The following is a 24,258-nucleotide window of genomic DNA, read 5'->3' as shown; positions in this document are numbered from 1 at the left end:
CGGAGCATGTGCACGAATACAGGATGTAGTATTCCCCTCCTCCATTGTGCTGGACAGGCCATGCGGTCAAGCAGGAAGTTAATTCTTATTTGTATTGATTGGTCAAGAGAATGTGCGGGTGGAGCTTAATATGGGAGGAGTTATGTGCCTATATAAGGAGCCTGCACTATTGTCCGGGGCTCAGAACTTGTTGTATTTTGGTGACATTAGTCCCTCTGAGTCCCGATCGGTGAACCGAATAAAGAATCTCTTCCTTCCTGAAGAAACCTGTGTCCATCTCTCTGTGCTTGGCTTCCGTCAGTTTCTCCGGTATCATTTGGTGCATTGGCCGGGAAGCTCATCGTTCAACGGTAGCTGAGAGGCAGAGGCGTGAGACGGTCTATCTTTGCCCACGTTCTCTACGGCTGCACCCCTGAACTTCTGCGTGGACCTCCCTTCGTCTCGGCGCCACTGGTCTGTTGTCCAGGAGATCATCGGCCTCTACGTAAGAAGTGCTGGGGTGTCCCCGTCGATGAGTGTGAACTCAGGTTCAGGAACGAGGAGGTAAGACGACTGCTGTTTTAGACGGCGGACCCACTAGGGGTATACCGATTGTGCGGTAGGCCCATAAGGGGTTTAAATCTGTGTATGGAATCTGCCCCCTCTGTCGGAGGGAAGGAGCGAAGGCGCACCGCTCAATCGAACGCTCTTTAGTAAGACTGTTTGATTTGGTTTGGAGTCAGGCGGGGTTCTGGTGTAAATAGCCCTAGCCGGACACCGGTGTCTTGTCTAGACTAGCGTTCTAGGGTGTACAATTCGTTCGCTAGGTCGGAGGGACCAGGAGACTAAGCAGACTCTGATGTACATTATCGTTTGCTAGATCTCAACCTATCTTGGCTAAGTGGGAAGGCGTGTAAATTTGGAACCCACTAGACTATTGATAGAGTAGAAAGACTAAAAGGGTTCTGTTGTAAATTCCGCCCTCTAGTTCGCTATATGTGGTGCTTGGGCAGTGTGGCTAACCAAAACGGATGTAGATAGTTTTAGGTAGTCCATCAAGGTACTGGCCAATAGTTTAGTTGGGATTGTATATGTGTTAAAGATTGTTAGTAAAGTGTATATCTTGTTAGATAGCGCGAGCTCAGCCGTCTAGCGAGAGTGTTAATAGTGTGTTGCTGTATCATAGTGCACGGTACCATAACCCTGTATATTTACTGACACTGTATATAAGTACTAATCATTGTCGTCTATTGCATGTTTAACACCATAACCACTAATAATTGTATTGTGACCTTAAATTGTGCTTTGACCTAGGCTAACCGTACTGTAACCGCTATTTGTAAAAGACGATGTTACTGGGGTGTGTTATAGATGGGTAATTCATATATAGAGAATTATAGCGTGGGTGACTGTATAGTTTCGCCAAAGGGCATAATATTGATTATTTAGTGACTGGTGTAACAGCTGTGTGTGTACGGGAATTCCCTGAGTGTTTATTGTGTTATTGTGTACGTTTCACTTGGTAACTGTACCACGTGGTGCTGTTGCCGGAAGAAACGGGTGTGACTGTTGAATAGAGCGTGTGTATAGTATTCGTTGTCAACGATGCTCCATTGATAAGTACGGGCGCGTCGGAGTCGACGATTTTGGATCCCTTAGGTTGTATGGTAAAGAATTTTAAAAAGGGATTTACAACATGTGATTTTGGGGTTAAAATGTCCCCTGTACGTTTGGTCACTTTGTGCACTAGGGAGTGGCCTACTTTGGTTGCGGCATGGCCGCCACGTGGCAGTTTGGATCCAACTCTGGTACAGCGTGTACACGTGGCTGTATCAGGTAGGCCTGAACTTTACGGACAGTTTCCATATATTGATTGTTGGAGACAGGCCGTAAACGACTCGCCAAGATGGATTCGGATATGCCACGAGGAGCAATGTCGCCTCATGGTGGCCAGGACTTGTTTGTCCACTAGGACTATGGTTAGGCCCATTTTGGACACGCCCCCTGAGTCCGAGATCCCTTTGCCGCCCCCTTACTTCCCTTCAGAAGGAAGTGATACGAGTACAGGAAGTTCTACACCCCTTCCCCCATTGCCCCCATCCACTTCCGCTTCCTCCTCCAGTGCAGAATCCACCCCCCGTCGTACTAAACCTTCCCTTCCGGAACCAACCCCCGTTAGATCCGAATATCCTGATTTGGCGCCACTTCAAACTTCCGGTCAAGCTTCTTCTAGCTCGGCTCGGAATATTCTATTCACCGACCTTCCCCAAAATCAAGCTTCCACATCCTCATGCCTTACCACCCCCCGACCGGAACCTCTAACCGACGCCCCTCCACGTAGCCCTATACTAACCCGACAACTGACCGGTATCCAATGACCCAAACATTATCAGATGCCTCTTCGTCTGAATCCTGGGTCAGCCTATCTCGATGCCGCAGGTCAAATGGTATATGCTGACCCAGTCTTCGTATATGCCCCGTTCACGACTACCGATCTCTTGAATTGGAAGACCCACAATTCCTCGTACACTGAGAAACCACAAGCTATGACCGATCTGTTCACCTCGATAGTTCAGACACATAATCCGACATGGGCTGATTGCCAGCAGTTATTAATGACATTGTTCAATAATGAGGAAAGGACTAGGATTAACCAAGCGGCCATTATAACACATTATCCTAACACTGATCCTGACTGGAATGTTAATGGTGCAGATATGGTTCAACTAAAAGCCTATAGAGACGCTATAATTGCTGGCATGAAAGCCGGAGGGAAGAAAGCCATAAATATGTCGAAGACAGTTGAGGTGATTCAGAAAAGTGATGAAGCGCCCAGTGTCTTTTATGACCGATTATTGGAGGCATACCGCTTGTATACCCCCTTTAATCCGGAAGACGCTGATAATTCCCGAATGGTAAACTCCGCCTTTGTCAGCCAAGCTTACGGAGATATTAAGCGCAAGCTACAAAAGTTAGAAGGGTTTGCAGGTATGTCTATCACCCAACTAATGGAGGTAGCGAATAAGGTGTACATGAATAGGGAGTCAGAAAGTAAGAAAGAGGAAGAGCGCAAGATGCGTAAAAAGGCTGATATGCTAGCGGTAGCGATCGCAGGCGTAGATAGACGGGGCCCAGATAGAGGCGATAGTAGGTGGAATAGGGAGCCCTTGAGTAGGAATCAGTGCGCGTATTGCAGGGAAGAAGGGCATTGGAGAAGCGAGTGTCCGCAAAGAGAGCAGTACGAGAGAGACCCACCCAGGGCAGGTTATGGAAACTTTAGAGGCAGAGCGAGAGGTAGAGGAGGCCCCGGAGGGAGCAATGGTAATAGAGGAAGTAATGGGAACAGAGGAAGTGTAAGAGAAGACAGGTACTATCCAGCAGCGCAAAGGTCCCGCGATAGAGAAGGTAGGGACTTTGTAGGATTGGCTGACACGGTCATGGAGGACTATTGATACCGACCGGGCTCCATCCCCCTTGGTCGAGCGGAGCCTATGGTCGATGTATCAATAGGGGGAAAAAGGAGTGCGTTCATGATCGACACTGGTGCTGAACATTCGGTGGTGACTAACCTAGTTGCTCCTCCATCTGGAAGGACTATTACTGTAATAGGAGCAACTGGAAGAAGTGCTGAAAAACCGGTTCTTAAAAGTCGACTCTGTACATTGGGAGGCCACGTAGTAAAACATCAATTCCTTTACATGCCTGAATGTCCAGTCCAATTGCTGGGACGTGATATGCTATCCAAATTACAAGCGCAGATTACGTTCCTACCAAATGGAACAACATCCTTAAAGTTTAATGGACCTTCAGGTATTATGACATTATCTGTACCAAAGGAAGAAGAGTGGCGACTTTATACAGCGTTGACTAGCCGAAACCCTAGGAGTGATGAATCCTTATTCAACATACCAGGAGTTTGGGCAGAGAACAACCCACCAGGACTGGCCCGCAATATTCCACCTATTAAAATCAAACTAAAACTTGGGGTTTATCCAGTGAGCCTACGGCAATATCACATCCCGCAGAAGGCTAAGAAGAACATTCAATCTTATCTGGATAAGTTCATACGGTATGGTATCCTAAAATTCTGTACTTCCCCCTGGAACACCCCATTGCTGCCTGTTCAAAAGCCCGGTACAGAAGAGTATCGACCTGTGCAGGACTTGAGAGCAGTCAATGATGCGGTTGTTAGTATACATCCAGTTGTGCCCAATCCGTATAACCTGCTTGCTTTAATTCCGGGCGGGGCTACTTATTTTACAGTCTTAGACCTCAAAGATGTCTTCTTTTGCCTCCGAATTGCCGCAGAAAGCCAATGTATCTTCGCTTTCCAATGGGAAAACGCTGTGACGGGCTCAAAACGCCAAATGACCTGGACAAGACTGCCCCAAGGGTTTAAAAATTCACCTACCCTATTTGGTTCAGCTCTAAGTCAAGATCTACTGGATTTCGAGTCCATCCCAGGAGAGTGTGTATTGTTACAATATGTAGATGACTTGTTGATAGCAGCAGTTACAAAGGAAATATGTCAGCAAGCAACGCACGATCTACTACACATTCTCTGGAAGGCAGGATACAAGGTGTCTAGAAAGAAGGCTCAGTTGTGTTTGCCAACTGTCAAATATCTGGGATTCCATATCTCTGAAGGTCAAAGAATTATGGGGCCAGAGAGAAAAGAAGCTGTGTGCCAAATACCGATACCCAAGAATAGAAGACAAGTGCGAGAATTCTTGGGGGCAGCAGGCTTCTGTAGGATATGGATTCCCAGCTACGCGATACTGGCAAAACCTCTGTATGCAGCTATCAAAGGTACAGAGCACGACCCCTTCTTATGGACTCAAGAACAGCAAACGGCATTTGAAGATGTGAAGAAGGCTTTGATGAGTGCCCCAGCATTAGGTCTACCTGATCACACACGACCATTCTACCTGTATGTACATGAGCAAAGAAGAATGGCTGTGGGAGTATTGACACAGTACTTGGGATCATGGCAAAGACCTGTTGCCTACATGTCTAAGCAACTGGATGCAGTGGCCAGCGGACTTCCACCTTGTCTAAGAGCCGTAGCTGCAGCCGCCCTGCTAGTAGCTGAAGCCGATAAACTCACTCTGGGTCAAGAACTTTATGTACGAGTCCCACATGCAGTACAGACGTTGTTGGATTACAAAGGAAATCATTGGTTTAGTAACAGCCGTATGACCAAGTATCAAGCAATGTTGTGTGAAAACCCAAGAGTGCATTTAGAGACTGTAAATACCTTAAATCCAGCTACCCTTTTGCCACAACCTACTGAAAGTCAACATGATTGTTTGGAAGTGATGGATGAAGTATTTCCAAGTAGACCAGATCTTCGTGATTTTCCCATCCAGAACCCCGATGTTCAATATTACACCGACGGCAGTAGTTATGTGAAAGAAGGGATCCGCTATGCAGGATATGCAGTAACAACGATAGATAAGGTGATAGAAGCTCGGCCACTGGCAAAAGGAACATCAGCACAAAAGGCAGAATTGATAGCACTGACACGAGCGTTACAATTGGCTGAAGGTTTAAGAGTGAACATCTACATGGACTCTAAGTATGCGTTTTTAACCACTCATGCCCACGGAGCTTTGTATAAAGAAAGAGGACTATTGAATTCAGAAGGCAAAGAAATCAAGTACGCAGCTGAAATCCTACAACTATTGGAAGCAGTGTGGGAGCCGAAAGAAGTCGGTATTATACATTGTCGAGCGCATCTGAGAGGAGATGGTGATGTAACCAAAGGAAATCGGATGGCAGATAGTCCAGCTAAGCGTGCCGCTGAATCAGGAAGACAGGAATATGTGGAGCATATAGCTGCTCTTATACCAACTCCACTGTCTCAATGGACTCCAGTTTATACAGCTCAAGAAGAGGAGTGGTTAAAGACTGAACCTGGAAAGTATTTGGAGAACAAATGGTATCAGTTAGAAGATGGAAGAATAGTCATTCCAGCATCACTAGCGGTAGAAATTGTCCAAAACTATCACAACGGGACACATTCTGGGAGAGATAGTACAGAAGAATCTCTCAGAAAATATTTCTACATACCAAGATTGTCCAACTTGACTCAGGCCATTGTACGAAGATGTGTAGCGTGTGCTAAAAATAATGCAAGGCAAGGACCAGTAAAGCCACCAGGAGTCCAGTTTATGGGGGGACTCCCCATGTCCGATCTACAAATTGACTATACAGTAATGCCTAAATCTGGTGGACATCGCTACCTACTGGTAGTTGTGTGCACCTATTCAGGCTGGGTAGAAGCATGTCCTACTCGTACGGAGAAAGCAGGAGAAGTTGTGAGATTCCTGCTACGAGAAATAATACCCCGATATGGACTACCCTGCTCTATAGGATCGGACAATGGTCCAGCTTTTGTTCATCAGTGCCTACAACAACTGACTCATATGCTTGGTATAAAGTGGAGGCTTCATACGGCATATAGACCTCAGAGTTCTGGTAAGGTAGAGAGAATGAATAGAACTATTAAGAATCAGTTGGCTAAAATGTGTCAGGAAACCCAACTTAAGTGGAACGTTCTCTTACCCATAGCCCTATTGCGAATCCGCAGTACACCTACCAGAAGGATGGGCCTCTCTCCTTTTGAAATCATGTATGGGCGACCACCTCCCGTACTTGGTAACTTAAGGAGGGATTTGAGTCAGTTGGGAGAAGGAATTACCCGGCAGCAGGTTGTAGAGTTGGGTAAGACTATGGAGGAGGTACAGAAATGGGTACAAGATAGATTACCTGTGAATATTTATCCCCCAGTTCATAGTTACCACCCAGGAGACCAAGTGTGGATTAAAGAGTGGAATAATGTACCGTTAGGGCCCAAGTGGAGAGGTCCTTATGTTGTTCTTTTCGGAGTTGCCACAGGACTGGGAAGGGGCATGTGTGTTAGCTATGCTCAAACCATCCTTCTTCTTGTTACCTATCGAAACAGGTGAGACTTTAGGTGTTAAAGTCTATGATGTGAATCATAGGAAGAAAAGGGGACCCATAGAGATAGGCGCCTGGGAAGATGATGAATGGCCTCCCCAGCGTATTATAGATTACTATGGGCCAGCCACGTGGGCAGAGGATGGTACCTTTGGTTATAGAACCCCAATTTATATGCTCAACCGTATTATAAGATTACAGGCAGTGGTTGAGATTATTACTAATGAGACCTCACAAGCGCTCAATCTTCTAGCGAAGCATAATACCAGGATGAGGACAGCAGTATACCAAAATAGATTAGCCTTGGATTACCTATTGGCAGTAGAGGGAGGTGTATGTGGGAAGTTTAACCTGAGCAATTGCTGTCTTCAAATAGATGACGAAGGGCAAGCAATAGCTGAGCTTACTAGCCATATGGTTAAACTAGCGCATGTGCCTACTCAGGTATGGAAAGGGTACAATCCAAGTAGTTGGTTTGGTAGCTGGTATGAGCAGTTTGGAGGGCTTAAGGCATTGGTAGGTGGAGTCCTACTGATTTTAATGTTGTGTCTACTCCTGCCATGTCTTATACCCTTAGTAGTTAGGTCTGTGCAAAGCCTGATAGAAAATATAGCAGAGAGGAAGGCTGCTGCACAAATAATGGCAATTTATAAATATAAGGCTCTAGATCAGGGAGAACCAATGCAGGAAGATGAGTGTTGAAGATTCACATCATAGATAAGTCTGGTCTGGTTCATGGTAACTTGCAGTGTATGCAAACCAAGGTTAAGTGATGCCTCAAGTAATTGTGAAATATCAAGAGGCATCAAAGGGGGGAATGTGGTGGAATCTCGGTATAAATAAATTTAGTAGGCCGAGATTACCACGTGGCATGTGTACGTGCATATGCTGACGTATCGATCAGTTAGTTGCACGTGGCAAGATACGATCAGTAGTGTACGGAGCATGTGCAAGAATACAGGATGTAGTATTCCCCTCCTCCATTGTGCTGGACAGGCCATGCGGTCAAGCAGGAAGTTAATTCTTATTTGTATTGATTGGTCAAGAGAATGTGCGGGTGGAGCTTAATATGGGAGGAGTTATGTGCCTATATAAGGAGCCTGCACTATTGTCCGGGGCTCAGAACTTGTTGTATTTTGGTGACATTAGTCCCTCTGAGTCCCGATCGGTGAACCGAATAAGGAATCTCTTCCTTCCTGAAGAAACCTGTGTCCATCTCTCTGTGCTTGGCTTCCGTCAGTTTCTCCGGTATCACCACCAACGCTGATATCAAAGAGCAGTTTGCCTGCTCTATACTTGTGAATACTATTTTATACTACTGATATTTGAATACAGTGAGCACTATCAGTAATTTCTTTGTACCCCTCTCCTAAGTGTTGGACATACCCCTGACAGAATGAACTTACTGCATATCCCATAAGCGGGGATTATACCGCTGTACGCCTTTCACGCTAGAGCTAGTTATAGCTCTCATAAATGTGAGTTTATTACCATCTTTCCCATATTAGTGAATATATTGGATTGTACATATTGCACTATTGGTTCCCCTGGCTTTTTGTCTTTCATATAAGTGGATTTACCTGGATAAAGACATTGAGGATACTACTCTCGATAAAGCACTTTACCAATCATTGGATCTAAGTGAGATCCTTCCATTTGGACTTTTTTACTGTGATTTAATGTATATTTGGACTTTTTTTTGCATTTGCAATTTTGTTGTATATTGTTTTATCTCGTTATTTGGAGTGTTTAGTAGTGTTTTAGTCATCTTAGGGGTTTTCACTTGTATACTATAATCATGAGGCTTTATAGATCACCGACTTCAATAATCTGAACTGCCCTGCAATGAGTTTAACAGGATCCAACTTACATATGTTGTCATCATATCGAGCTATCACAGTATCAGGCTATATACACATTATGGTCATTTACATGTAACTTTTAAAACTTGCATGAATGAATATACTTGACACTGTTGCACATAGAAGGCTTATCAATAAACTGCAATCTTTAAGTTTGGATTCCAATATTGTTGAATGTTGTTGAATGGGTAAGGCAGTGGCTGAGTGACAGGCAACAGAGGGTTGTAGTCAATGGAGTATATTCGAAGCTTGCGCTTGTCACCAGTGGGGTACCTCAGGGATCTGTACTTGGACCCATTCTCTTTGATATTTTTATTAGTGATATTGCAGAAGGTCTTGATGGTAAGGTATGTCTTTTTGCTGATGATACTCAGATATGTAACAGGGTTGATGTTCCAGGAGGGATAAGCCATATGGCTAATGATTTAGGTAAACTAGAAAAATGGTCAGAGTTGTGGCAACTGACATTTAATGTGGATAAGTGCAAGATAATGCATCTTGGACGTAGAAACCCAAGGGCAGAGTACAGAATAGTTGATAGAGTCCTAACCTCAACATCTGAGGAAAGGGATTTAGGGGTGATTATTTCTGATGGCCTAAAGGTAGGCAGACAATGTAATAGAGCAGCAGGAAATGCTAGCAGAATGCTTGGTTGTATAGGGAGAGGTATCAGCAGTAGAAAGAGGGAAGTGCTCATGCCATTGTACAGAACACTGGTGAGACCTCACTTGGAGTATTGTACGCAGTACTGGAGACCGTATCTTCAGAAGGATATTGATACCTTAGAGAGAGTTCAGAGAAGGGCTACTAAACTGGTTCATGGATTGCAGGATAAAACTTACCAGGAAAGGTTAAAGGATCTTAACATGTATAGCTTGGAGGAAAGACGAGACAGGGGGGATATGATAGAAACATTTAAATACATAAAGGGAATCAACACAGTAAAGGAGGAGACTATATTTAAAAGAAGAAAAACTACCACAGCAAGAGGACATAGTCTTAAATTAGAGGGACAAAGGTTTAAAAATAATATCCGGAAGTATTACTTTACTGAGAGGGTAGTGGATGCATGGAATAGCCTTCCAGCTGAAGTGGTAGAGGTTAACACAGTAAAGGAGTTTATGCATGCGTGGGATAGGCATAAGGCTATCCTAACTATAAGATAAGGCCAGGGACTAATGAAAGTATTTAGAAAATTGGGCAGACTAGATGGGCCGAATGGTTTTTATCTGCCATCACATTCTATGTTTCTATGTTTCTATGTTACTTATTTTAAATTAACATAGTCTCACACTTAGTATATTTTTTCTGCATTCATTTAGTATTGTATATTTAGTTTGAAACTTTCAATATCAAATATACTTAGCAATCCACAAGTTGATCTGAACATTTTTCTATTGTAGCAGTATAGATAAGATCACATCTATTGGTATAGTGGAATTATTTGCTATTAAATGGATACGGATAGGATTGGACAGTATACTCACCATATATAATACAGCATAAATGTGTACTCTTTGGCAGAACTTTATTTTATTCAATCTCCCATGTTTAACCACGTGTGTAAATCATAACGATAAATACAATTTTTATTATTTGCCTCTCAAAGCCCCTCCATGTGTCCACTTTCTTCCCATCAGACCCTCCGTATGTCCCATTTCCTCCTCCCTCCAGCCCCTCCAAATGTCTAATTTCCTTCCTACAAACTCCTCCATGTATCCCATTCCCTTCTCCCCCAGCCCCTCCATGTGTCTAATTCATTTCCCACCCCAGAGCCCTCCATGTGTCCTAGCCCCTCCATGTGTCTCACCAGCCTCACCTGTACCGGCTCACTGCCATGGTACCCGTCTGATAGGAAGTTCTCTCTCAGTGAGCACTTCCAACCAGACTGCTCGACCATGCTACACAGCGATCCCATTCTTCTGGTAACCTGACAGCTTGAAGGTATGCCGGCGGACCGCTGTTGAAGCTGGTGCCGGGCCCCCTGGACTGTGTTAGGTATGCCACTGTCCCTCCCTATTTGACATCAACCCCCTGATAGTCTATGCCCATATAAATGTAAGTAAGAAGGGAGGAGCTTAGAGACGGAATGCAGAATAATGGAAAAGGCGGTCACTCTTGCCCCAAACCTCTCCTTTAAGGGCATCTACTCCTATATATCTATGTGTGACAGCTACCAGTTGGTCATCTTGCAGTGTTACATGGCATGACATCAGAGAGGAGGTTTTTACTGTGGAGTATGGACTGTTCCTTTTCTATTATTATTTAATGAATAACATATACATTTTATCTGCATGATAACATATATATATATATATATATATATATATATATATATATATATATATATATATATATATATATTACAGGGTCGTGAGATTTAAAAGGTTAACTCAGTAATGGAATGGCTACAGGCTTAAGTTAGCACAAAACCACATGTGCCTGTCATTCAAAATGTAAACAAGATATACATTCACCTAACCTTTGAGATAACTAAAGACTGTTCTAAGTAAAGTAGCTGACCAACCATTGTATCATGGCAGGGTATAGAACGAAAACTGTAACCATTTGTGGGAGAAGAAAAGGTTATGTTGGAAGAAGAAAAAGGTTTATAACCGACAGAGGGACTGATGAACAGTGTCATTCTTTCCATGCTCTCACCCACGCACTCAGGGCTGTGCAGAGGGATTCTGTAGCCATTATTTTTATTTGATAAAACTGATTATTAACTGAATATTTTTCCTTTCTGTAACATCCATTTAATACACTTATCTCTTACTTTTATTTTGTCATTGTTTCATTTATCTTATAAATCGTAATAGTTATACAGTGCCCTTTGGATCTTCGAGCACTGAATTATTTTAGTAATAAGTCAAGTTATTATCTAGAATAATTACATTAAAAAAGTTTCTGAAATTTACTTGCAATGGAATCTTTAAAGCTATAAATGTTATAAGATCATATAAAACACGATAAGCTAGGAATAACCGGGAACCAGACTTTTGTCGGCAAAATTTATCAAACCTGAAGATAGCCATAATGACCAATATTGAAAGGTCAAGGAAACTGACACTTACACCTTCCTGATGTCTTATTGGCCAGTATTCAAGAGTGGATATGAGAAACCCCTTTAACTAGCTGTGGTCTACTAGATATGGATTGGCTCATGATAAAGGTGCATCATAGTTACATAGCTGAAAAGAGACTTGCGTCCATCAAGTTCAGCCTTCCTCACATTTGTTTTTTGCTGTTGATCCAAAAGAAGGCAAAAAAAAACTAGTTTGAGGCACAATTTTGCAACAAGCTAGGGAACAAAATCCTTCTTGACCCCAGAATGGCAGTCAGATTTATCCTTGGATCAAGCAGTTATTACCCTACATTGAAATTTATATCCTTGAATATTCTGATTTTGCAAGTATGCATCTAGTAGCTGTTTGAACATCTGTATGGACTCTGATAAAACCACGTCTTCAGGCAGAGAATTCCACATCCTGATTGTTCTTACAGTAAAAAAAACTTTCCTTTGCCATCAACAGCGTTAGGCTGTTTGCCTCACATTTCATGTTCACTTATTACACATTATACAATAGTCGCTTTATCTTATTTACTGACAGTAGCAAGGTGGTGGCACAGGTAGAGTTAAAGGAGGACTTGCTTACCATGGATATTTTTCATGCACAGAATTCACATTAGCAGTTCAGAACTCTTGTTCCAAGTTGCTAATGATGCACCCAAGACTGGAGTTGCATCTCCAGCAGTAAATTAATATCTCTCTATGTGCAGCATTTTGAAAAGTACATACAGATTTCAAGCCCCATGACCATTTCAAATCACTTACGTCATGGTGCTTGGAGTAACCCTTTAAATGTAATGTTTCTTCTGAAAGACTCTTTGATTTCTTTATTTCTCAGAGTGTATATCATAGGATTCATCATGGGTGTTAATACCGTATAGAGCATGGCAACAAGAGAGTCAACATTTAAGGAGTAGGAGGCTCTAGGGCGAATGTACATGAAGATAATCGGCAGATAAAACAAGTTAACCACCAGGAAATGTGAAGCACAAGTAGAAAATGTTTTCCTGCGTCCTTCGTGTGAGCTTATTTTGGTGATTACCAATATAATTTTAACATATGATATCACAATTAATAAAAATGTTACTAAAATGAAGGCACCACTAATTGAGGAACCTACAATGACGTTGAGAGAAGTGTCTGTGCAGGCCAACTCAAGTAGAGGTGGATGGTCACAATAATAATGATGGATAATATTTGGCCCACAGAAAGACACTCTGAAAAGTAAAATTAATGTAGTCAATGGAAAAATGAATCCCCCAATCCATGCTACCAGAGCAAGGACAATACATAGATGTCTGGTCATAATACCATGATAGTGAAGTGGTGAGGAGATGGCGATATAACGATCATAGGCCATCACGCAGAGAAGAAGACATTCAGCTGCACCGAATGAGAAGAAGAAATACATTTGTGAGAAACAGAGACTGTAGGAAATAGTGTCCAAACCCATCGAGAATTTGGCCAGCATTTTTGGGATGATAACTGAAGTGTAGCTCATATCTATGAAAGATAAGTTGCTGACAAAGAAATACATGGCAGTCTGTAGTCTGTAGTCAAGTAGAACAAGGAGAAGAATGGTGGAATTACCCAATATTGTGAATAAATATATAATTAGAAAAACAAAGAAGAGTAAAACTGATGACCTTTGAAGACTTGGAAATCCGAAAATGATGAATTCCGTCACAGTGCTACTGGAATAATTGGTCATATCCACGTGAACTAGAATACAATACACAAGATCTAAATTATGGAATTCACTCATATTATGTACTCTAAATTATAATTTTGTTGACAGTTTGCTCCACTATACCTGGGAGTGTACCGGTTCCCTGACATTCTAGTTACATGTACACGGCAGTCCATTATTTTTTATTTTTTTTTATATTTAGATAGATATTTTAAAAAGTTCTAGTGAGTGTCAAACATGATAAAACTCCTCACTGAATCAAAATTTGCTGCTGTGCATTAACTACATTTTTTTAAAATCAGTCCTTGGGAAACTTTTTCCTTGGGTATTACAATTGAGAAAAATAAAGTGTTCAGAGTAATCTCAGAATGCCTTGTTTGATATGCAAATCTTCACAGTGCATTGTCTTTCAGAGTTTTGTTCTGTTATCTAGTCATTGGTTCTTTTGGACCACAACCTTTGCATTTGTTTTAAAGGCTGCATTTAAGGTGCCTGAAGAATTTCAGGGTGAAGTCTGAAGCACAATGACTCTCTGTATTCATTTTTCTATTGAGCATATTGAGCAGGACATTCTTGGAAAATTCTAGAAGCAATATTTTTTAGAATTGCTGTCCCAGGATAATCTTTTCTCACTTGAGATATGAAGCCGATGCACTACAATAAACTTTGAAATTACACATTAAAAAAAAATGTACACACAGACATATTGTGGCAAACTTTTCCGATCCTCGAGCCTGCAATGCTCTCCTCGTTGGGCCGCTTCCCTCCACGTGGCTGCGTGACCTGAACAGGGAATGTAGTATACATACCATTCAGCCCCAGGAACAGCTCCGTCTCCTGGTTCACCAGGGCCAAAATCCATGCTTGGTGTTTATTCCATGTATAAGTATAGACACTGCCTGCTTGCATGGCACATCTTTTATGTATTTGAATTGTGATGTCACACCCGCCCACCGTTACAGTTACCACGTCATTTATGCGACCCCATATTATATCAATTTGGAGTTGCAGAAATGACTTTGTTTAATCAGAAAGTGTAAAAGCTTATATAAATTAATTTTGGCCCTTGTTCATTGCCCTATCGTGGGTTCTGCTTTGATACAGAACAGTGCGTATAGTAAGTCTCTCTTGATATATTTTGACATTGACCTTGGCTCGTATTTGTCTTCCTGTAATGCTGGTATCCTGACCTGGCTTTTTTCTGACCTAGAGTTTTTCTGGCCCGGCTTTTTATTTCATTTATCTGTATTTCTACGTTCCTGATCTTGGCTATTATTGACTTATTCTTTATCTTTCTTACGTTAAATCTGGCCACTCTAAGGCCTGACAGAGGCCACTCTAGTACCTCTGTGAAATACACCATTCCTGTAAGTTGGGGTACGGCCCTGTGACACATTCACATAACAATTAACTCTGTATGTCATCCCTTACTGATATAAAAAGAGACATCACCTTGCTATATATATATATATATATATATATATATATATATATCAGTAAGGGGGAGGCAGACAGAATAAATTGCAGCTGCCATGAAGAATCTGTATTACAAAGCTGCACTAAGATTTAGGGACCACACAATATATAGATATGTGAGATACAGTGCATCACATCTGGTTACTCATTGTGGGTGTACCTTAAGTTTAACTTTATTGTGAACTGAAATAAATATTTTAAAATCATATTGTGTGTAGCTGTGTATACTGTACAGCTGCCGAGGGAGAGTTCTCGCAGCGAGCACACTGCCAGGACTCTTCACTGCAAAGCCGAGGCTGTAATAGAGAGCATGGATATGGTCTATCCTGATCAGGAAGTTAATTCACTATGGACAGACAGAGATGGAAAGAATATGGAGAATGGCTGGAAGAGAGAATATGGAGATGGGACAGAAAATCATTAATTTAACATATTTTAACAACCTAAGGGGCAGACCCATCCTGAAAGGAGAGCGATCTGCCCTAAGTGCTGGCAGATCAGCCTGGAGTGATCCTAAGGCTGCCCGTTAATCATCTAAAGCCAGTCCACTGAGGGCAGGACTTGCAGGGAGTGCAGTTTTAGCACTCTCTGTGAGTTCCTAGTCCCTTGAGTGCATCATGATCGCATCTAATGATGGGCTTGGCTACACTTTTTGGGTGACACAAAGGAGCAAAGCCTGGCTGTTAGGACCAGACTTGAAAATCATGACTGTCCTGCCAAAATTGGGATGGTTGGTAGGTATGTGATTTCAGAGTATGAAGTACTTCTTTTTTACTACCCCTGTCCACCCTGCTCCCACCAGCTCTGCACTGTCCTTTATAGCATGATTCTTCAGCTTTCTCTATGTAATAACCTAACGAGCTAAACTGTATTTGCATAGACCCCCTGGTCTCTGGCGATTATGTCAAACACCTCCTGCAATTTTTTTATGTCAACTTCACATTATAACCTTTATATCGTCAGCTGACGAGTTATCTCGCTAAGCACTTTGCACAACAGTACAGTATTGCTAGATTGCAAGCTCACGGGCCGAGTCCTCTGTTTGTTATCTATCAGTATGTGGACACTATATAAATAGAAATAATAATTGCAAACTGCAGGCATTGAAAGTTGTTAGTCAGCAAGTGAAGTCAAACAAATGGGTAGTAACAGACAGTATTTACTTAAAAAAACACTAAAATCATTAAAGAGGATAAAATAAAAAATGGCAATTCCACTTTAACTTCAATTACTTTTATATTACTGGCTCGTTAGGGGCGTATTAATCAGAAGATGAGTGCAGTATAAAGAGGCACAATAGATATGGTAAATAAATATAAAATATCACTCTCTTTACAGCTGCTATAAAATACATCAGAAAAATAGCAGTTAAAGCATTTAAGAATCAGCAATAGAAATGATTTAAAGACAATGTGAGTAGGAATATAATATACATATTACTGCCAGGATCCTTTATATATTACAGCTGAAATGGAGGGATGCTGTGAAAGTGCTGATAAAGGTATTATAAAATGAAATGTAGCCATGTGAACACATTGTTCCAAAAACAACAGAAAATACAACTCAGCAGATATAAAAAAAAAAACATTTCTCTGACATCGTAAACCTCCCTAATCTTTCACTATTTATTGTATTGCTAGTTCTTATTTGCTCTAAATAAATGTTATTGATACTACTGTCGCTGTTCTGTTAGTAGTCTAATTACCAGCTCGAGCTGCAACTGATCCTGATAATTGTAGATTATGCTAGCTTTAGTGTACCTATAATCTTAATTTTATTAATGACAGGAGGCGAGTATTTGCTTAAGACTTTCTTTACTTAAGCTTCACAGCAGCACTTTTTTACTTAGTAACAAGGTAACCAATCAGAAAAAAGAGATAACAAGGTATATAAGTCCCTCCCAGTGACGTCATTTCCTCTTTCTGGCTGCGAACAAACAGGAACCGGAACAGAAGGAACCAGATGAGGAATTCAGGATGTCATATGAGAAGAGATGCTTGAGAGGGAAACAGGAACGTAGACTTGCGTTCTTGAAGGGTAGAGGTGAAGTTCGTGAAGGAACAGCAACTAGCTTTGACTTCTTAAGGGAGTTTTATGCTGAAACGAGAGAGCAGAGTCGAAACCAAGGATTAATCCGTGAATTGGACTTGGAAATCATGATAACCGGTTGTTATGCAACATATGTTATAATTTGTTAGAACAGTTAAGCTATACAGGATAGACAATAATAGCTGATCCCATGGAAGTAAGGTATAGTGTGTTCGTTCTAGCCTTAGAACTTACCTTAGAAACTTACCTAGTGGGGCGAAGCTAGGGTGGGAGAAAACCGAAGGTAACAGTGGTGGGAAATACTCGCCTCCTGTCATTAATAAAATTAAGATTATAGGTACACTAAAGCTAGCATAATCTACAATTTTATAACATGACAGGAGGCTTCGTATTTGCTGTTTTAACGCTCCCCAAGGAGGGCTAAGGAAGCGTGCACAGCGGGACGAAAGTAGAAGTTGCGGAACGTCTGTTCTCGGGACCAGTCTGCAGATTGAAGAATGTCTCGAAGCGAGGCTCCCGCGTTGAATGCCCCCGATGCTGCCGCCCCTCTGATGGAGTGGGCTCCGAAGGAGGTTTCAATCCCGGCTAGGGAGAGTAACCACCTAACCCATCGGGCCAGGGTTGTGGATGACACTGGATTATGTGGCTGGACGTATGAGACCAATAGTTGGCTGGAAGTTGTGGAACGAAGTGAGGAGGTGAGTAATAAGTAACGAGAAAGAAGAGACACCACGCACAATTTTGGGTGGTTAGGAAAGTAAGGGTAAAATATAGAAGAAGAGTTCGATTTTGTTCGTCTGGACACGGAGAATGTGACACCCTCTGGGGAGAAATTGATAGCGTCATGGTCAAATGCTCGAACATCTGATATTCGTCTGAAGGACACTAAGCAAAGTAATAGGGTGAATTTTGCCGAGAGTTGACGGAGGGAGAGATCTTCGTTGTCCGGCCAAGACTCAAGGAAACTGATCATGATATTAACGTCCCACAGATGGGAGTATTTTGGTTTGGGGGGGCGAGCTAGTTTGATGCCCCGCAAAAGTCTACAAACCAGGTGGTCCTGGCCCACTGGAACTCCGTCTAGAGGAACATGGGCTGCCGAGATGGCTGAACGAGAAACGTTGATGGATCTGTATGAGCGGCCTAGATCGAAAAGATGAGAGAGGAAGTTCAAAATGTATTGTCTAGGGGCCGTAAGGGGATCGGTATTCCGTTCCAGGCACCAATTGCACCAAGTGTTCCAGGAAGAAAGATAGCATCTTCTAGTTCCAGGGGCCCATGAATCCCAGAGGAGTTCCTTAGATCTCTGTGATAGTTCTCCGAAGTGCCAGGTACCCCTGAAAGAGTCCAGGCTACAAGGTGGAGGTGGCCTTGCGTTATCATTGGATGAGGGTTCCCTTGAGGGTCTTCTAGAAGGTTTGGCCATGGAGGCAGAAGGAGGGGATCTTGGCAGGAGAGGTCCAGAAGATCCGGAAACCATGCTTGGCCCCGCCAGAGCGGTGTGAGTAGTACAAGAGTGATCTGTTGTCTGCGAATCTGGAGGAGAGTTCTGGGAATCATCGCAAATGGAGGAAAAGCATAGGCTCCCGTTGTCGGCCAATTCTGAAGGAAGGCATCTACCGCTAAACATTCTGGGTCTGGAAGCCAGCTGAAAAACCGTGGGACTTGAAAATTTGTCCGGGAGGCGAATAGGTCTAGGGTAAACGGGCCCCTGCGTTTGGAGATGTGGAGGAAAACTGTTCTGTGTAGGCGCCAGTCGCTGGTGTCCCTCCAATGTCGGGAGAACCAATCCGCAGTGATGTTCGATTCCCCTGGGAGATATTCTGCTCGAAGTGTGATGTTGCGTTGGAAGCAAAACTCGTAGATGTCTTTCGTCACTTCGGAAAGGATGCGGGATCTGGCCCCGCCCAATTTGTTGATGTATTGGACAGCTGAGACATTGTCCATCCGAAGGAGAATACAGCAGTTCGAGAGGTGACTGGTCAGACTGCGAATTGCGAACGAGCCTGCGATTAATTCCAGACAATTGATGTGGAGAAAGTGTTCTGAGGTGGTCCATGGTCCTCCGGTGGAGGTCGTATGACAGGTTGCACCCCAACCTTGGAGGCTTGCATCTGATTCCACTACATAGTCCGGGGTGGGACCGAAGATTGCCTTGCCATTCCAGGCTGACATGTGACGGAGCCACCAAAAGAGTTCTTTCCTCACCTCTGCAGTAATCGGGACCCTCTGATCGTATGATGGATGAGACCGGAGGAATTGAGCTTTCAAGCGTTGCATGGCCCGGTAGTGAAGGGGGCCTGGGTAGATTGCCTGAATTGAAGCAGAAAGCAGGCCTACAATCCGAGCTAAACCTCGAAGGGGTAAATCCTCCTGACGAAGGACTTTGCGAAGTTCCTTTCTGATCGCAGATAACTTGGACTGGGGTAGGCGAAGAACACAAGTTGAAGAGTCGATCTCGAAGCCGAGAAATTGGATGACTCTGGACGGGGACAGTGATGATTTCTCTTGGTTTATGACGAACCCCAAGGACTCGATTAATCCAGATGTGTAGTTCGTCTGTGAACGCAGCCTGGATGCGTCTTCGCAGAGAAGTAAGAGGTCGTCGAGGTAGATCAAACAACGAATGCCCCTTTCTCGAAGATGTGCGGTGACTGGTTTGAGTAGTTTGGTGAAGCACCACGGGGCGGAACTCAGGCCGAATGGAAGGCAGGTGAATTGGAAGATTCGGTGGTGCCAATGAAAGCGGAGGAAACGCTGACTGGCTGGGTGTACTGGTACCGAGAGGTAAGCGTCCTTGAGGTCGAGGCGAGAGAACCAATCGCCTGGCCGTAGAATGTCTCTGAGGAGGTGAATCCCTTCCATTTTGAAATGCCTGTAGACAACGAAAGAGTTCAGTTGACGGAGATTGATTACTGGGCGAAAGTCCCCTGATTTCTTCTGGACTAAGAAGATGGAGCTGAGGAAACCTCCGTCTAGAGGAGCGAGTTGAATTGCTCCTTTTGTTTGAAGAGAACGTAGTTCTGAATCTAGAAGAAGGCTCTGAGACTTTGACATTTTTGGATATTGAGGAAAACCTGTTTGAGAAGGGAGAGAATGAAACTCTATGGAATAACCCTGAACTGTGTTCAGGACCCAGGTATCTGAAGACAGAGTCTTCCACATGTCTACACAGTGTGACAACCTGCCCGCATGATAAACAGTAAAAAGGTGAAGGGTAGGAAATCTCACCTGTTGGATATCTGTTGCGTCCGCGGGATCTGTACCCTCTTCCTCTATCTGCCCTTTGGGCGTAGGAGCCTCTTGTTTGATAGTTGGGGAAAAAAGATGATGAAGTTGGGGTTCTCTGGCGTTGGTTTGTGGTCCAGAAACGGCTGACTGTACGACCCCTTGTACGGCCAGCCCTGCCAAAAACCCGTGAGGGTTGATAATGAAATACCCTTTTCATGGATGACTGCGCCTTGTTTAGCGTGGCGTATAGGTTTACATGCTTATGTAGTTCTTTAATATATGGTTCTCCAAACAATAGACCCTTTGCTTTGGGGCCCAATTCTTTGGTTCCCAAGTCAGCCAACTTGGCATCCATACGCAGCAGCACTGCTTTTCTACGCTCCGTACAGAGAGATGTATTAGCGTTGCCCAGCAGGCAAATAGAGCGTAGTGCCCATTCTCTAATCACAGATGGGTCTAGAGGGCCTTCATTAGATAGGGCTTCATCAGACAGAAGAAGAATTTTTGCTAGGGGTCCTAGGATATCTAGCATTTTGTCTTGGGTCAGGCGTAGGCTGCGCTCAATGCCCTTCTTTGGATCACGGGCCGATCTGGACAGATATGTGTGGAGCAGCGTATCAAACTCTGGGGTCACTGCAACTCTATCCGGTAGAGTGGGTCTAGGACATTCTGCTCGTAGTTTTTTACGGATCTCCCGCTCTAAGGGTCTTCTGATCCAGAAGTGAATATACTGAGCAAGATGGTCTGGAAGTGACCATTCAGATGATCGGGGATATCTAATTTGCCTTGGGTCAAACAGAGGTTGGCCAAGTGCATCCAGGAAAGATTCAGCGTCCCCAGATGGATTCGATCCGGGTATCTCACTTTCAGTTGGGAGATCTCCCATGATGGATTGAGGGAGTGGAGCACCTTTAAAGGGTGCTTCGGGCCAGTCTTCCCCTTCATCTGAGGAGTGGTCAGCCTGCCATTCATCCAAGATGGCTAAGGGGTGTAGGTCGAAGGAGTCTTCCTCCTCTTCCGACAGGGTAGGCTGGATGGAGTGTTGCTCTCTAACATCCGCCTGTTTAGGGCGCTTCGCCGGCTCTTTCCCCTTACGTTTGGGAGGTTCAGGCCCATTCCCTTTCCAATAACGTTTACTGGGTTTGGAAGGGTTTCTATTTATGGAGTCGGACTCCTCCGCATCTTCATCAGAATGCGGAGTTTCCGAAATTTTTGGCTCTTTTGAATCCACGGGCAGCACCCGAGCCAGGGCCTTTTCCAGTGAAGCAGCTACAGCTGCGTTAATAATTGCTTGCAAATTTTGGTCTTGATTTGAAGCCTCCATAGCAATAGTGTTGAAACCTATGGGGCAAAATAGGCCAGTGTTAGAATGTATTTAAAGGCCGTCACGGAATATTACAGTTTGTTATAATTCCACATTGCAAGCTGAAACTGGGGGTCACCCAGTAATAAATCACCTCAGGGAATACTTTTTCACACCCGTATAGAGGTATCGTGGCACAGACAAAGCGGGCCGATCATGGGCTGTATAAACAGACAGCAATCATATTTAATAGTTCATCAACTTTATACACATGAATTGTGTAAATTTGAGATGTATTAATCATAAATTATATATGTGGAATTGTTCAAAATAAGTATTTGAGAAATATGATTGGTTTTAAATTCCAGTAAAACAGATGTAATATAAACTTCTCCCCAAGGGGGAGCAAGACAGAGGTAAAGCTGTACCAGTATAGTGGTGAAAACTTCCTTATTAGTGAGGGAAATATGCAGGGAAAATATATATATAACCTTAATAATATAAGTCCGTGACGTTGATGTATTGAACTGGTGTAATGGAAATTGACCGCTGTGTAAAGCGGTATAATGGCCGCCGCACGGGCGGAGGACAAAAGCAGATCGCGGCTCCAAGAAAATGGCCGCCGCGATCTCGCGCGTGCGCACTAGAGAGGAAGCCGTTTGGATCCCGCGGGGGAGCGCGAGATCCAAGATGGCCGCCGTGCGCACTGAGGACCGTTGGAGGCGTTCTCCACAGTCCGAAAAGCCCGGGAAACGGGGCGAGAATGCCGCCGAATAAAACCGGGCTGGAGTGAAGGTAAAACGAAATTAAATGAAATAATAAGTAAGAAACTTTACACAATAAATAAATAAATAAGGAAATACTTAACAAAATAGTTATATAGGAAGAAAAAAAAATATATATATATATATAAACAAAAGATGAGCTTAGGAAAGTAGGTAGTAAGCTCAAAGGATAAAATAATATGTAAATAGATAACAGTGAAGGAGTATGACAGAAAAAAATTAATAGGTAAAATAGTAGTAAAACCACAGAAACCCACAGAAGTAGGAGACAGTGGCACTCTGACCTGTACTGGTGTGAAGCAGCAAAGAAAGAGGAAATGACGTCACTGGGAGGGACTTATATACCTTGTTATCTCTTTTTTCTGATTGGTTACCTTGTTACTAAGTAAAAAAGTGCTGCTGTGAAGCTTAAGTAAAGAAAGTCTTAAGCAAATACGAAGCCTCCTGTCATGTTATAAAATTAGAAGCTGGGTGCATCATGCCCTTTCCCTTGGTTTTACTTGCTCTTTGTGGATGATCGCTCAGAACATGAAACATGGCAGTGAAATATTTATACAAATAGTTCATTATAAGCAATGCTGCTAATATACCTACACACAGCACCGGTACTCTGTATTAAAGGGTAATGCAGATCGAACTCTTAAAAAGAGTTGCTGGGTGGTTTGTGTACTGGATGTTCTTCTCTTCATCAGAAGAGATAAATAGAAGGGCAGGTTTTAAAGTATCCTTTATTCTCTCCCAATGGATCGATTAAAACAAATATTAATACCATGAGGATACCTGTGGCTTTCCCAATTCTCTAGAATATAGTTCTAAAATAGCACAAACCTGGTAGCATTAGAGAGAGACCATTAGGGATCTATCCATAGGCGTGCGCAGCCTATTGCATTAGGGTGTGCACCCTAAAGCACAAGCACACGCCGCGTGTATATGTATGTATGTGTGTATATATATATATATATATACATACATACACACACACACACATACATACACTGCTGTGTGTGTGCGCTGTGTGATGTGTGTGTGAGGGTGCTGGTAGTGTGCTATGTGGGTGAGGGTGTTTGTGTGTGTATGTTTGTGAGGGTGCTGTTAGTGCACTGTGTGTGAGGGTGCTGTTTGTGTGTTTGTTAAGGTCCTGTTAGTGTGCTGTGTGAGGGTGCGGTGTGAGTGTGGGTGCTGTTTGGGTGCTGTGTGTGGGTGTTGTGTGTTTGTGAGTGTACTGTTAGTGTGCTGTGTGTGAGGGTGCTGTTTGTGTGTGAGTGTGCTGTTTGTGTGCTGTGTGTGAGGGTGCTGTGTGTGTGTTTGTGAGGGTGCTGTTAGTTTGCTGTGTGCGGGTGCTGTGTGTTTGTGAGGGTGCTGTTAGAGTACTGTGTGTGTGAGGTGTGTGTGAGGGTGCTGTGTGTGTGAGGGTGCTGTATTTGTGTGGGTGATGTGTGTGTGTGCAGTGTGTGTGTGGGTGCTGTGTGTGTGTGCTGTATCTGTGTGGGTGCTGTGTGTGTGCGTGTGTGTGCTGTTTGTGTGGGGGTGCTGTGTGTGTGTGTGCTGTATGTGTGTGTGCTGTATGTGTATGGGTGCTGTGTGTGTGTGTGTGCTGTAGGTGTGTGGGTGCTGTGTGTGTGCTATATGTGTGTGTGCTGTATGTGTGTGGGTGCTGTGTGTGCTGTATGTGTGTGGGTGCTGTGTGTGTGTGCTGTATGTTTGGGTGATTTGTGGAGGTGGGGGCAGATTAGTTAATAAATATCCCCCCTCCCTTCTTACCTTTTGTAGGGAGGGGGGAACCGTGCTGCTGTCTTCCCTGGTGGTCCAGTGGAGGTGGGGGCAGATTGTTTAATATCCCCCCTCCC

The 24,258-nt window shown here is 43.4% G+C and overlaps 1 protein-coding gene across 1 annotated transcript in view; it reads right to left on the bottom strand.

The window, feature by feature from the left end:
- The window catches only part of LOC134585967 (olfactory receptor 6N1-like), a 137,657-nt gene extending 124,069 nt beyond the window's left edge, over positions 1-13,588 (bottom strand). The window contains exon 1 of the mRNA XM_063441464.1: positions 12,653-13,588. Within this exon, the coding sequence (XP_063297534.1) occupies positions 12,653-13,588 (936 nt within the window). The remainder of the gene's footprint in view (positions 1-12,652) is intronic.
- Between the last annotated feature and the right edge of the window lie 10,670 nt (positions 13,589-24,258).

Source organism: Pelobates fuscus, chromosome 1, assembly GCF_036172605.1.
Source record: "Pelobates fuscus isolate aPelFus1 chromosome 1, aPelFus1.pri, whole genome shotgun sequence".
Taxonomy (NCBI): Eukaryota; Metazoa; Chordata; class Amphibia; order Anura; family Pelobatidae; genus Pelobates; species Pelobates fuscus.
Note: the sequence above shows the minus strand (reverse complement) of the source record. Positions and strands in the feature narration are given on the sequence as shown.